Genomic DNA, 15,916 nt, shown 5'->3' with positions numbered 1-15,916 from the left:
TCTTCTCTAACTCTCAGTGATCTCTTGTAATCCTTGACAATGTTTTTTCTCGATGCTGATGACTGGTTGCGTATGTAAGATCATTGACTTGCTACATGGCATCGTGATATTAAGATGAGATAGGTGTGGACATTGTCCACAAAGCACGCATTTCTTCAGTCATGCCACTTCCGTGGTTCAACCTGCCACTGCTCTTTAAGGATCTCATTAATGTCTGATCGATTACTAGATCTGGACTAAGGCCTGCCCAGAACTGGTTACTGTGGCGAATCACGTGGAATCCCTTGGAAAATGCGGTATACATGCAGGATGTAGCTCTGTTATTGACTCATTTTTTGCAAATAGATAAATGCAGATTTTTAGTAGTTTTAGTGTCCAGCAGCAGCAAATATTGGCAGTCTGACACCGCTTGCAGGTGCATCATCCAAGACGCTGTGCGATTTGCTTTGATGAGAGATCGGGCAACCTGCAGCATTTTCTGATAGTTTGTCCAAACCAAACTTGTTTCTGACCTGTGGCAAAACTCTGTCTTTTTTGTGTCAATAATTTTCTTTATTTCGATCAGTGTATCCGACTTTATGTTACTTTCGATTGTAATCTGTTTCAATATCAGTGATGAATATAGTGTTTGTGCTTCATTCACTAGTGACACAAATTGTGTGCTGTTTTCTCTAGATCTGAGACATTTCGAAAGTTGAAACATCTGCCTAACAAGAGATGTCCACGTACTTTTTCCCCGGTCTCTCTGTACTTTTTCCCCGGTCATCATACTTTATATTTTACTTACAAAAATACCATTTAACAATTTTTACAGCAAATCAAGTATGAAAGAAAGGGTAGATCCTAGTTTCAGAAATATTCCACTTGGATACTGATCTGTAAGAGACGGAGTGGTGGACCTAATATCACTTTTAATAAAGACGATATACTGTTTCGATGATATCCCTTTTCAGTGATTCTCCATGCTCTTCAAGAGTGCTGAAGTAAGATTTGTGATGTGTTTTTCCTCATCGTCACAATATCATGGAGACGTTCTCCTTGAACAAAATAAATATTTTTGTCCTATTTTAGTTTTAACTTTTCTTTGATGTAACTCTTTCCAAATGGTTCTGAATTTTCTCTTTCCAGAAATTCCTTATTTCCTCCTGTAATCGTGAAACTGTCAATTGTTCATCGTCATTATTTTCTAGATAAGATCAAACTTTCAAGAATACTTTCTCTTGATCTTTGTTTTTAGGTCTTCCAAGGTCTACTGCTTCTCGCCTCTTACTCATTATAAAACTGTAGCAGTATGCAAAGCTCAGAACGTAAATTACTGCTACAAAAGTGATGGTAAACACAGTCAGCGGCGTGCAGGTAATGTCCATGATATTCTATTCTTACTTTCACGATACTCACCCGTTCATCTGAATGACTATTACAACACTCAATAATACTGATCACAAATACGTCTGTCTTCACATAACTAATACCAGCACTGCCTGGGTGACTGTAATACAGCAGAAGAGACAATCTGTTTGGCTGTTAGAAGGACTTTGAGATATCCTAGCACTTCTCTTTAGTGGTTCAGATTTTTGTTGTTGTTTACTTTGAATGTCTTTTGTATTGATGTATCGCTGGCTGCATTTTGAGTATACTTTTTCTCCTGCTGAAATTAACAACTTATCTCTTCTTTTAGAACTTGCTTTGCTGACTCCTTCAGCTCCCTTCTGACGAAGTCGTACAATGTCTGAACCACAACTTATGTCTCCATGGCCAATAGGACAGATTTCTGGGGTTGCAAAGTTAGCATTCATATTGAAGGTTGAAAGGAACAAAATAAATTATTATTGCATTGTCATACTATGTCAATGAACACAGTAAAGTAATAACAAATAACATAGTAAAATAATGAGATATCCGAATGAAATTTAGCACATACATAGCATATAACGCATAGTAATTTTCTAGAAACATAAAAGTAGTGTACTCTTATCCGGAGCCGCTTCAAAGGGCGTAAAACTTTTGAAACGGGAATTTTTAGGGGGAATTTTTCCGAATTATCCACAATTTCTCTTTCCACATGCATCATGAACGCAAGGGGATGATACCATAGGAAAGCTTGCTTCATTCTAAAAATAACGAGTTACGACATCTTTGAGTTTTACGTCCCACAGTTATGCCGGGGTGGAATGAAAAAAGTGGGAGGAAACGGGAGAACCCCGAGAAAACCCACGCACACGGTGTTTGTCCACTACAAAGTTCACTTGGCGGGAGCAGGGTTTGAACCCAGGACCCCATGCACCAGAGGTGAACGCTCTACCACTGAGCCATCGCGGCCCCCATAACAAGTTACGAATGATAACACCGGATTAATAGTACTATGTTAGAAACTTTTATGTTCTGTCCTATTTATTGTCTACTTATATATTTGGTTGGATATATTCACAGAGTAGGATATTGGTAAATATTTTATTTCGTCGTAACTACTAAGGATTTCACAATGTAATTTGGCACATTCCTATATCTCATAGTACTTCTCTAGGAAGTTTTGGGACGTGTATTTTTACCCGGGGCCGCTTCAGAGGGTGCAAAATGTTTGAAAAGGGATTTTAAGAGGGAAATTTCTTGAATTATCCTCAATTTTCCTTTCCACGTAGATCATGCACACATTTGTATGACACCACTCGAAAGCTTGTTTTATTCTGAAGAAAATTATGTACGAATCATAGTCCTAGGATAAATAGTGATGACCCAGTAGCTACTTGGATGAAAGCCTAAAATTGTAAAAGAGTTAACAATTATTTTGGACGCCATCTTGAAAATTGGGCCTTTCCGGTGATCAAATTTTGGTAAACTTTTAATGTTATTCAGCACATTTGACACTACAGAAATCCGTTGAGATACAATTTGTAGGAATTTTTTGAGAGTAAGATGCCTTTTTCACATATGTAGGGAACTACATGTAGTATGTTGTTCTTCCAAAGTCTAGATTTCCCGAATGGTACACGTTTGCTAGAAATAAGGGGTATCATTCTCCTACACCGTCTGTAGGAATGACCATAGATACAAACACACAACAACGAGCTTTGTTAACTTACAGTTGGGCTCGGATTAAAGAACGGACATTGTGAGCTAGTGGTCTACTATGCCACGCTTAATTGCATGCATGGGGAGCATGCCCGCGACCGTTCGGTCTATTTAATGGACGGGTTCCGCAAGAATGTAATGCACCCCGCCCGTAGTTGCACAATATACGCTATTATTGCTCGTGCACGAAGTGCACCGTCAAGATTTGTCCCTTAACCTTGACACCTTAGTGTGTCACCCCCATTCTCTGAGGGAGTGGGATACGCCCACTGCGCAGCCAGACCGAAGTCCTGAGTGGCTACCAGTAGACCTACTGGTTGAGGCAGACTGCTAGCGAGTCAGTCCTACCATGCTCTGCAGGCATGGCGCCCGAGCGTTATAAGGCAAGTTCACCTCCCGCCCGTGTTCACCGTTACCCAGATTCCTGGGATTGGCTCCCACAAGCTACCGAATCCCACGGTATGACCACAGCCCGACAGAGTCCAACCCAATCCGGGGCCCCAGGTGACGCCCGAGGGGGCTTGTTCAATCCCGGCCCTGTTTACCTCTATCGTTCAACTGGCAACCGCCTTGTCGTGTAGAGGTACCACGCACACGTCGAGATACTCCCGTATCTCATCCCGAACCCAATGGTACGTGTTGAGTCACCATTTGGGTTTGGTGCCGGCCCATGTCCCACGGAACTTCCTCCCTTTAGCAGGATCAGAACCGTTACCCAGATTCCTGGGATTGGCCCCTCCCCCACCTCCGGTTGGTCCTCCCGCAGGCTGGAATCCGACACCCCCCCTGGTAGGGTCGTCCAAGCAATACGGGACTTCCTCTAGTTACGGTAGAGGTACACCGTACATTACCAGAGCCAATGACTGATGTAGACCGTTTGCTCAAGGCAGACATTGTCATTTGGGAGTCGTGTCTCCCCGAGAAGCTATGTCTCCCCTGGTAGGCTCGCCCAAACAATACGGGGCTACCTATCTTTAACGTGTTTAGGTTCCACGTACACGTTGTAGCAAAGCTACTTGTCCGAATCCCAATGGTACGTGTAGGCCACCATTAGAAGGGACACCCACACCCTTCCTTCGGTAGGGTCGTCCAAACAATACGGGACTACCTCTTCTTACGAGAGAGGTGAACCGTACATTACCAGACCCAATGGCTGATGTAGACTGTCTACCTTTAAAGACAATGGCCATTTGGGAGCGGGGTCTCCCCTGGTAGGGTCGTGGCCCCTGCACCCAGTAGAATGCAGAAAAAACCTGGGACGAAGAAGCGCACTTCCTCAGCACTCCTGAGGTACGAGTATGAGTTAGGATACAAGTATCCCATCCCGGACCCAAGAGAACGCATTACACTCTCTTTGAGGGCAGTACCTACATCATCCTCCCGGTAGGGCGTTGGATCCGCCCACCCAGGGCACACCAACTACTCACTCTTTTTTAGCGTGTTGGGCTACCACGCAGCCTTACCTCCCGGACCCAAGGGCACGGCTTAGTTGCCCATTTGGGGGATACCCGAAGGCTCACCCCCGCCGGTAGGTACGGCAGCCGGAGCTACCTACCCCACTGAGGACGTGATGGGGTCACACGTACTCTCCCGGATCCAATGGCACGAGTTAGTCGCCCATTTCGGGGGATACCCGAGGGCTCACCCCCGCCGGTAGGTTGTTGTCCTGCATTACATTCAACCTCACAAGGAGAAGCTGAAGTTCAAACAGGACACTCGAATGGAAAGTCTGTCTCCAAACTCCCACCCGAACCAATCTCCCCCACCTTAACACTGTGGCCACAATGCATGCCACAAGACTCAACCGGTGGGGGTCCCTCCCCCTTTCTCAGCACGGGCTCGACCATTACTAAAGTATGTTTGTTTTATTTTGGCATGCTTCCCTCCTAAGAATGAATCTGTCTGCAAAGCGTTGTTGCCACGCCACGGTAAAAGTGCTGAGTTATAATATGCTAGGAAACGGCAAAACGCGACTCCACTTACAAATCACTCTAACTTACTTGTTCGCGTGCGGGAACTAAGCACTTCAACTACCCGCCAAATAGCAAGACCTCATTTGATGGGCTGGCTGACGACTTTAGTCACCTACACGACAAAACCAATAACACGTCTATCGGATTAAAACATTCATTTGAGTGCTACCAGAAAATCTTTAAAAGACAACCAAGTGCACTGGCGGGAAGTGTGTCAAGATAGAACAAACGTACTCTACTGGATAAGATGCATCTTATTTCTGGTATATTTTCGTATAATATGTACACTCAGTTGAAGCTTCATTTCTGCAAAGTTGTTATTGTACTATGTCACCTACGACAAATTTTATGTGTTATGTAGAATTAATATTAGTAATCATTTATATGCTATCGATATACTTTTACTTGAATTTATGATATGAATAAGAAATTGTTATTAACTTCTGGAAAAGTATAATAAAAATATACTATTTCCAAAAAAAGACAGATCATTTCATACCACACAATATAATGATCTTACAAGTCTTTAAAATAAATGAAATAAACTCACACTACTGGATGTCCCCAAGGTTTTTTCTTCCTTACTGCCTACCGCACCTCTCTGCAATATATATATAGAAAATGCGTTTTAAATATTGTGATGTATAAAAAACATTTACTTTTGTTTATTTATGGAAATTGGCACTAAATATAACATTATTATAAAGATTCAAAACAGAAAATTAGCACTTTAAAGGATAGATAGTATGAAATTCATTGCTAAAATGAACAATGGAAGAATTTAATTTAATAAAATTTAGGAATGAACTACAGTACTGTAATAAGCATTGAAGTAAATCCAGAAAATATATAACTGTACAAAAATAAAACTTATCAACCTTTAGCACATGTTTCAATCATTAACTCAGTCTCCGATTTATTGGGAGTTTAATCAGGACTTTAGCATCGAGATTATTTGTCCCGAAAAAAAAATCTGTTCGTGGTGGAGGAGGCTTACCGTCATGAAGGCTAGAAACTGTAACCACTGTAATAATTCTGTTCCAAATGCCGCGGAAATCTTTTCTTCGTGGCGGAGTTTGAGTGCTTACTATCGGGAACTTAAAATTGTCTCTTCGGCAGATTTTGTTTCAAATACTTGAGATTCCGACTCTTTCAATGATTTAAAAAAAAATGTTCCTGTTGAAGAGAAGTTGCATGTTTACCACCGAGGAAAATGAAGACTGTGTCTCCGGTAAAGAGTATGTTCTGAATACCGAAATTCCATCTCTTCAAATGACAGTGGTAATGCCATCTTAAGTTCTTAAATATGAACAAACTCAACTAGAATGTGTATAAATTGTTTTTACTACTAAATGTTACACTTAAAAAAAGAAAATAATTGAAACTTCCTCGTGGCTAATCGGTTACAGTACAAGATTTTGGCATAAGAAACCCGAATTTGATTCCTTCGGAAGCACGGTTTGTTCGGACCCACGGTAAGCTGTAGGTCCACATGTCATATAGTTTCGCTGCTGAATGGGATGCTAAACTCAAGTCAATTCATCATCCGCTTTTAAATGCTTTCTCCATTAGATGACCACAAAGAAACGTAATGCAATTCCAGAAATTTATATTCCATAGCGGTACAAATCCGAATGTCCCATTTATGTATAAAGCCATTTGTAATTTCCTTCGGGATCAACGGAACGGAAAACTAATTATATTTTCTTATATCACTGAGATGAGGCAAACAAAACCCTCATGCTATTCAAAATTCAATTTCAAGATACTCATTCGTCCTAATCTTAGTCGAGGTTCGTTCTCCTGCCTTACATAAAATAATTTTTCATCACCAATGTGCAATATTATTCTATTTGCCATTTACAACGAGTTGCTAAGCATGCGGGATAATGCAAATTTTGTTTTAATGTATGTTGAACGTGCATATATAATGAAAACTAATTAAATAGAAGTAAAAGTAAGTTAGAAATAAAGTAAGTTAGAAAGAAAAAGTATCCTCTTATATTGTATAATAGAGAATTATACACGAAAATGTTCTAAAATCGAGTTTTTACCGGTATATTAAAAAATTGTAAATGGTTTCCCGCGACATTATTGGCTATTGAGTATCTATCCACGAAGGCAAGTCTGAAAAGGTCTATCTAGTTTGGCTATATCATGTAGGCCTACTGTTCAAAATCCCTACATGTGATTTCTTGATATACAGACTCTTGGGTAGCAGCTGCATACAACCAACACGAGTCCTTGTGTAGGAGCAAGACGTAAATTTCTTTGTAGGCGCCATTTTAAAAACAAATAGTAGGGAAAAGAAAACAAAATGTTGGTATTGCCAACTTAGAAATTATTTCTACATAATAAATAAAATCTTTGACGTGTAAAGCTATTCGTTAATTACTGTATATAAAAATGGATTTATTAAACGTATATTAGCATACACTTTCCAGTGACGATATGTCTTGATCAGTAAAGGATCACAGATGGTATGTCTTCATCAGTGAGAAACCAGAGGCGGTATGGCATACCACTGCATACCGCCTCACTTCGACTACTGAGTATGAGAGCACTTTACAGTAAGTAGGTTAATAGCTTCTTACCAAAAGGAGAAACATTAGTCATATTCTTCAAGTACATGGGAAGTTTATTATAAAGGGTGTTTCAAAGCAACACCAACAACGTTTGGGAGGTGATTCCTGACACCAAGATAAGACAAAAAGTATAGACCAGCCTGGGTGCACAAATGCTTCCTTTCGATGTTATAAGCTGCAAAGAACATGAAAAAAATTAAATTGAAAGGTTGTTGTAATATCAAACTATGGGACCTACCGTAGTCGGGTCAAGACTTCACGTAGGAACTAGTATGTGCCCTATCCAAATATCCAAGTTTTAGAATCCCGCGGTACTTCTGCAACAATTGTTATAGAGGTAGTTGGTGAGAAATTCAAATTATATGCCTTAGCCAAACTCCCTCTTTAAAAATTGTTGCGGAATTACCGCAGGATTCTGAAACATGTATTTTTCGATAGAACACATATTATTTCATAAGTGAAGTCTTGAGCCGACTACGGTAGGTCTCATAGTTTTGGAGCTTTCGACCTTCAAAGTTCATTTTTTCATGTTCTCGGCATCCTATAACTCCGAAAGACGCGAAAAGATGCGTTTTCTTTCTGGTATATTTTCGTATATTATGTTCACTCTGTTGAAGCTTCATTTCTACGAAGTTCTTGTATTGTTGTTGTATGTCATTTAAGACAAGTTTTATGTATTATGTAGAATTTCTGTTGGCAATCATATATGAGTCGTCCATTTTCAAACGGCATCTTGCCCAAGAAAATTCGATTTTGAGATATTGGCAGCATTGTATGAATGGTATTTATAGCTTTCATATGATATATGCTTTTCAGTTCCAAAAAATCCGATAAGCGGTGCAAATTACGTACAAATGTGAGAAATGTTGTGATACTGTTACAAACTACCTCTTGTTGACGTAAAACAAACCGAAATAGCGAAGGTAAAATCCTTAAACTTACAGAAACAAACGGCTTTTTGTCCGTTAGACATCTGTAGTGAGTAAATAAAAACAATTTCAAAGCGAGTCTCGTCCACAAGTCAGGGGCGTCATTTAGGGGGGGCAGGGAGGGGCATTTACCCCCCCTGAGTTGGAGATGTATATAGATTTTATCAATAGAATAGTAGTAAATCAGTGAAAAACGCGAAATTTTAATTATATCAAGGGGTCTTGCCCCCCCCCCAAGCAAAATCTGAAATGACGCTCCTGCCACAAGTCACAACTAGATTCAGATAAGTTAAAAATTTATTGTTTTCTCATAAAGTGTATGTTTATTCGTAATGATTGGTAATCCTTCTATTGTTGTTACTGTCTAAACAAAACATATTTTCAACAATCAGTTTCATTGTCAGATCCATCGAAATACGAGGCTGGGTCGTGTTTTACGCTGTGCCTTCCAACGCTTTTTATTATTTAAGGTGGTTGGAGAGAGATTGAAATTACATCTAATTTGCTGTGTGTACGATCTAGTTCTGTAATGGATGAACCACACACCTCGTACGTAAAATATTCCATTGAAAAATCATTATAGAATAAGGGGTTAGTTGTAGGAGCAGATTCGGTTAAGGCTAGAAAGAAGGCAAAAAAAATCCTCTTTTATGGAAGAACATGAAGAAGAAAGTTCTTTATTCATCAACTTCACCGCCTGCAAGACTTCGTGTATCATTCTGGACTAAAAAAAAATATATATTTAGCTATAGTGATGTGTCAATGCAAGATATGAGAAAATTTCATATATTTTACACAAAGTCAGTGGACTACAGGTTAGTGAAAGTATATCAAAACAATTTATTTTTAAAATATACCAGTTCGAAAATGCCTGAACGCCAGTGATATAGAGCAGATCGCAAACAAATCACCAACGCTTGGAACAAACATTTCATGTGTGTATCTTATAATAGGAAAACACACCAGATACATATATGTCAAAGAGCATTTTGCAATATTACGAGCTTTACTCAAAAAAAGATTCTAAGAGTATGTTCCGAACATGTGAAATCTGGAAAGTCTGCAGTGGGAAATCCAGGGCGACATCATCGTTTAGTTTCGTGTGAGGAGAATGGAGAATGGAGGATTTGGAATATACGGCATAAATTTAACGAGATGATATTTCGCACGCATAACCATCTTTAGAAACTGTTGTTTACCATGCAAACAAGCTTTGATGACGCTATTCTTCTTTTTCTTCTTTTTATTTTAGTTTATTTTTGTGGAGTTTCCGTCTGCTTATAATAATATAATCTTCTGCTTTGAAGAACTTTTCAAACCAGTCATTGTTTATTCAGAAATTGTTATATTTCAGATATTACAACAATGATTTCTTTTGTAGATATCACTTTCATCCTATATCCATTATAATAAACAAATTATTACATCATTATATCACTTTTGTCTCCGAAACGACTTATCTCCATGACAAAATGGCTTTGTACAGTCTCAAAACGTATGTTGTCCTTCAAATAGTTCAGAAACGAGTCTTCTCCAAGTTACTCTTTAATATTTCCTTCAAACTGTTATATAGAGCTTGTTCAAATTTTTGGTAAACATTTCTTTGACCTTGATTAGTAGCAAGAAATAGCACATGTTAGTGAAAATATGACGCGCCAGAACGTTTTGTTTTCGATTTCTGGAAAAGTTCGTTTCATGGACAAGATGTCATTTAGAAATGAACGGGTCATATATGCTATCGATATATTTTTACTTGAATCTATGATATGAGTAAGAAAACGTTACTGATTTCTGAAAAATTATAATAAATATATACCATTTCCAAATAACGAATAGACCATTTCATATTGCATAATGCATTAATCTTACAATCATTTAAAACAAATGAAAACTTACTTTACTGGATGTCCCCAAGGTGTTTTCTTCCTTACTGACTGCCGCATCTTTCTGCAATGTATATAGAAAATGCGTTTTAAATATTATGCTGTACAGAAAACATATTATAATTTATTTATGGAAATTAGCACACAATATCACATTACTGTAAAGGTTCAAAACAAGAAAATTAGCACTTCAAAGGACAGATAGTATTCAATTGATTATTAAAAATGGACAATGAACTAATTTAATTTAAGAGTTTTGGAATCAACTATACTGCTATAATAAAAATTAAAGTAAATTTCAAAAAGTATTTACCTGTGCAAAAAGACAATTTTATCAACGTTTTGTACATTTCTTTTAATCTTTAATTCAGTCTTCGATTTATTGGAAGTTTAATTTAGACATAAGCATCGGGATTATTTTTCCCTGTCACAATAGGAAACGAAAGCCTGAATTTTCACTCGACAGGTACAGTATCTTAGTACTAGAGCATTTACCACTTATGTCAGAGATCACTGTCATGCGAGTTCGTGGAGAACAATATAATTTCAGTGAGTTCCCTCGCACTTCTCCCATTTCGACTCATTCTCATTTCATCATTTTTTTAATAATTCACTTTCATAAATCACGTGCCTCCTACAGAATACATGGTATATGTGGTTTGTTAAGCTAAAACTTCACTTTTTTTGTCAAAGATGATTTATAATGATAAAATTTAACAGAAAAGTAATATTATAAATACATGTTGTAAGAGATAAGTATATAATATCTTAAAGAAAAAATATTAAAAGCTTAAAGAAAACATATATCAAAGGAGAGCGGTTCAATACAATTCTATCAAAGCGGTTGTGCTTGGATGATGTCAACATGTTCATTCATTTATTCATTTGCCTGTTTGATTAGCTTACAAAACACGAGAAATTCTCATGTAAGCATTATAGTTGTCAAAATAGAAAAATACATACAATAGTGTCAAGTAGCAAAGGTATACATCATATTGTATCTATACATCTTTCTAAAATACAAAACCATAAAATAAGATAAATAAAGTATATAAATATGAACATTTATATCGTAATTAAGTAATCTTTATACCATATCAGGCATATACTCACTAGTACGCAGGTGTGATCCAGGGCAGTAGGTAACTTTCTTATCTTATATACAAATAAAAACCACCCCAGAGTTTGGAGCTCTAAATAGCAGTATTACAACTCACCGCCACTCTTCCCAAAAGTCCGTCCTGGATCCGCCCCTGCTAGTAAGTATTTCTTACCAACTGTTGATTTAGTGAATCATTTAGATATTTCTTAATAGTATAATTAAGGTTTGAATTGAAAAAAAGCAGAGGCGGTATGTTTTATTACGATTTTGACTCGACATACCGGTTATCTAGATGTTGAAATAGAGTGAGAGTGTGTTGCATAAAAAATCGAATTTCTATTCACACAATGATTCAAAATCATGGGAGAACTTTTCCGTAGTCACGGACGGAGGAGCATGGAGAGACTTTCTCCCCGCCACAACTTTCTTAGAAATAAAAAATATCCCATTATATTGTGTAATAGAGAATTATACATGTAAATGTTTTAAAAATCGAGTTTTTACCGGTATATTAACAATTTGTAAATGGTTTCCCGCGACATTATTGGCTTCTGAGTATCTATGCACGAAGGCAAGCTTGAAAAGGTCTATCTAGTTTGGCTATATCATGTAGGCCTACTGTTCCAAAATCCCTACATGTGATTTCTTGATATACAGACTCTTGGGTAGCAGCTGCATACAACCGACAAGAATCCTTGTGTAGTAGCAAGACGTAAATTTCTTTGTAGACGCCATTTTAAAAACAAATAGTAAGGAAAAGAAAACAAAATGTTGGTATTGCCAACTTAGAAATTATTTCTACATAATAAATAAAATCTTTGACGTGTAAAGCTATTCGTTAATTACTGTACATAAAAATTGATTTATTAAAAGTATATTAGCACCCACTTTCCAGTGACGGTATGTCTTGATCAGTAAAAGATCACAGATGGTATGTCTTCATCAGTGAGAAACCAGAGGCGGTATGGCATACCACCGTATACCGCCTCACTTCGACCACTGAGTATAAGAGCACTTTACAGTAAGTAGGTTAATAGCTTCTTACCAAAAGGAAAAATATTAGTCATATTCTTCAAGTGCATAGGAAGTTTATTATAAAGGGTGTTTCAAAGCAACACCAACAACGTTTGGGAGGTGATTCCTGACACCAAGATAAGACAAAAAGTATAGACCAGCCTGGGTGCACAAATGCTTCCTTTCGATGTTATAAGTTGCAAAAAACATGAAAAAAATTAAAGTGAAAGGTTTATAGCTCCAAAACTATGGGACCTACCGTAGTCGGGTCAAGACTTCACTTAGGAACTAGTATGTGCCCTATCCAAATATCCAAGTTTTAGAATCCCGCGGTACTTCTGCAACAATTGTTATAGAGGTAGTTGGTGAGAACTTCAAATTATATGCCTTAGCCGAACTCCCTCTATAAAAATTGTTACGGAATTACCGCAGGATTCTGAAACATGTATTTTTCGATAGAACACATATTATTTCATAAGTGAAGTCTTGAACCGACTACGGTAGGTCTCATAGTTTTGGAGCTTTGGACCTTCAAATTTCATTTTTTCATGTTCTCGGCAGCCTATAACTCCGAAAGACGCGAAAAGATGCGTTTTCTTTCTGGTATATTTTCGTATATTATGTTCACTCTGTTGAAGCTTCATTTCTACGAAGTTCTTGTTGTAAGTTTTATGTATTATGTAGAATTTCTGTTGGAAATCATATATGAGTCGTCCATTTTCAAACGCCAACTTGCCCAAAAATATTCGATTTTGAGATATTGGCACCATTGTATGAATAGTATTCATAGCTTTCATATGATATATGCTTTTGTGACGATGGTGCAGGTCTGTATTATCATGCTGCTCGTTTATTTCCCACATATTTGAAGAACTGCTCACGCTAATTCTTAGCGGTTGTCAGAAGAGGAGATTAAACTAAAATTTACACCAAGAAATACTTGGGAATAATGGGAACTTAATCTAGGGGAAGAATAAAGGCTCTTGTTAATATTAATTGAAATTTATTACATGATTAATAAAGCAACATTCAACTTACATTCTGCTTTATAATGAGTAAATAACATCTTAATTATCTCTATTTCCTTGAGGATAGAAGAGGAAATGCAATTATAAGACTACTGTTCTTAATCGTGAAAGCTTTACTGTAGGTAGATAAATCAGTGTGAAATGTGATATGACATCCTTATAAATGAAAATGGTTTTATAGTAATCTCTGTTACATACCTTAATTGGAGTCTTGTACAACTGTGTAACAAGTTGCTCTCCGATGAACTTCGCCCTTGTGAACTCGGCTTCGAGCACCCGATGACTGATCTCTCAATCGAATCAGTTAACAGAATCCTCCTACAAGAGGCCCTGAGACCCTTTTTAAGTATTCTCGAGGGTCACACCCAAATCTTGTGATAATCAGACCATACTTTGCGTCAGATCCCTAAATATGGAAACCTATTGCCCTTTTGCCTTCTCATTGGTTCTTATCAAATGCCGCACCCAGGATACGAAGCATGATACATATACACGTGTACGGATGATTCGATGTCATGTATCATATAATTTTCCAAACATCCGTAAATACTGATTAATGTTCCTCTCATTATTGCGTTGTTGAAGTTATGATTGAGTATTGGGTATCCTGTTTGATTACCATCAATAACCTTCACTGAGTAAACTTCCTATAAATTTGAGCAGTAATGGCAATATCAGTTATCTTCATCGTTTTACTTATTTCCCTTCTTTTGTTGCTAACCCAAAAGCAACCAAGAGGAAAAATGTCTATTAATCCAAATTTTCAACTGCACTCAAGTAAGGGCAAAGATAACCATATTTCGAGTTCATCGCCACATTCTCACTGCTTGATAATTTTCGACTCTGAAAATTACCAAGTGAGCGAGGCATGCTCGGAACATGGGTAATTTACTTATGGAGTGACCCTCGTAGAATAGAATTTTATTATTATATCCCTAACACTATGGATTAGGAGAAAGGGAATTATGATGGCAAGACAACATGATCATATAATAGAGGGGAAACGAGTTAAAAGTTAAATCCAGCAGTTACATAGTTGCATATCATCATTTTCGTAGATTAACAACACAGGAATAAAACAATGATGATGTCTCCACAAGGCTTAAGTACAACCATAAAGCATAGCACGAAACATAAAGGAAAACACATTAAGACACATTGGAACACATAGAAATGGAATTGCAGGATCACTAATAAAAGTAAAAGTTACATATCTCGTCAGTTAATACTTCAAGGAGCAAAAAGCAAATTAACCACAATATAATAGGCTGCAGTATGCAATAAATTCATTCAAAACAATGGCAATGGTAGCCATTAATTATTATTAGTTAACAGTCTTCATCATTAAGAAAATTGACATAACAAATTTCAAATAAGCTTTCAACAATTAAGATATCTTCATATACAAGAACAAGTATCTACTATACATACATGATAGGCTCACATGCAGAAGTGCTAGTGGACTGAGAAAAAATTTAATTGCTCCAGAAATGAAACTGGTTATTTCATTATACGTAAAACTCATTCTGGAGTAAAAATGTTTAGTTCTAGTGATGTGTCAATGCAAGGTATGAGAAAATTTCATGTATTTTACACAAAGTCAGTGGACTACAGGTTAGTGAAAGTATATCAAAACAATTTAATTTTAAAATATACCAGTTCGAAAATTCCTGAACGCCAGTGATATAGAGCAGATCGCAAACAAATCACCAACGCTTGGAACAAACATTTCATGTGTGTATCTTATAATAGGAAAACACACCAGATACATATATGTCAAAGAGCATTTTGCAATATTACGAGCTTTACTCAAAAAAAGATTCTAAGAGTATGTTCCGAACATGTGAAATCTGGAAAGTCTGCAGTGGGAAATCCAGGGCGACATCATCGTTTAGTTTCGTGTGAGGAGAATGGAGAATGGAGGATTTGGAATATACGGCATAAATTTAACGAGATGATATTTCGCACGCATAACCATCTTTAGAAACTGTTGTTTACCATGCAAACAAGCTTTGATGACGCTATTCTTCTTTTTCTTCTTTTTATTTTAGTTTATTTTTGTGGAGTTTCCGTCTGCTTATAATAATATAATCTTCTGCTTTGAAGAACTTTTCAAACCAGTCATTGTTTATTCAGAAATTGTTATATTTCAGATATTACAACAATGATTTCTTTTGTAGATATCACTTTCATCCTATATCCATTATAATAAACAAATTATTACATCATTATATCACTTTTGTCTCCGAAACGACTTATCTCCATGACAAAATGGCTTTGTACAGTCTCAAAACGTATGTTGTCCTTCAAATAGTTCAGAAACGAGTCTTCTC

General features: G+C 37.2%; 1 protein-coding gene across 7 annotated transcripts in view; it reads right to left on the bottom strand.

The window, feature by feature from the left end:
• Nucleotides 1-15,916, bottom strand: part of LOC145676909 (anoctamin-10-like) — a 199,170-nt gene that overhangs the window by 158,768 nt on the left and 24,486 nt on the right. For 5 of the 7 annotated variants that reach the window (XM_081747688.1, XM_081747679.1, XM_081747695.1 and 2 more), the window contains 2 exons: nucleotides 10,453-10,503; nucleotides 5,593-5,643 (listed from right to left, as the gene is read on the bottom strand). In XM_081747688.1, the coding sequence (XP_081603814.1) occupies nucleotides 5,593-5,643; nucleotides 10,453-10,503 (102 nt within the window). The remainder of the gene's footprint in view (nucleotides 1-5,592; nucleotides 5,644-10,452; nucleotides 10,504-15,916) is intronic. The other 2 variants (XM_081747696.1, XM_081747698.1) reach the window with 1 other exon arrangement.

This window comes from Thermobia domestica, chromosome 2, assembly GCF_964235325.1.
Source record: "Thermobia domestica chromosome 2, izTheDome1.hap1.1, whole genome shotgun sequence".
Lineage (NCBI taxonomy): Eukaryota > Metazoa > Arthropoda > Insecta > Zygentoma > Lepismatidae > Thermobia > Thermobia domestica.
The sequence above is the reverse complement of the archived record's forward strand: the minus strand, read 5'-3'. Positions and strand labels throughout refer to the sequence as shown.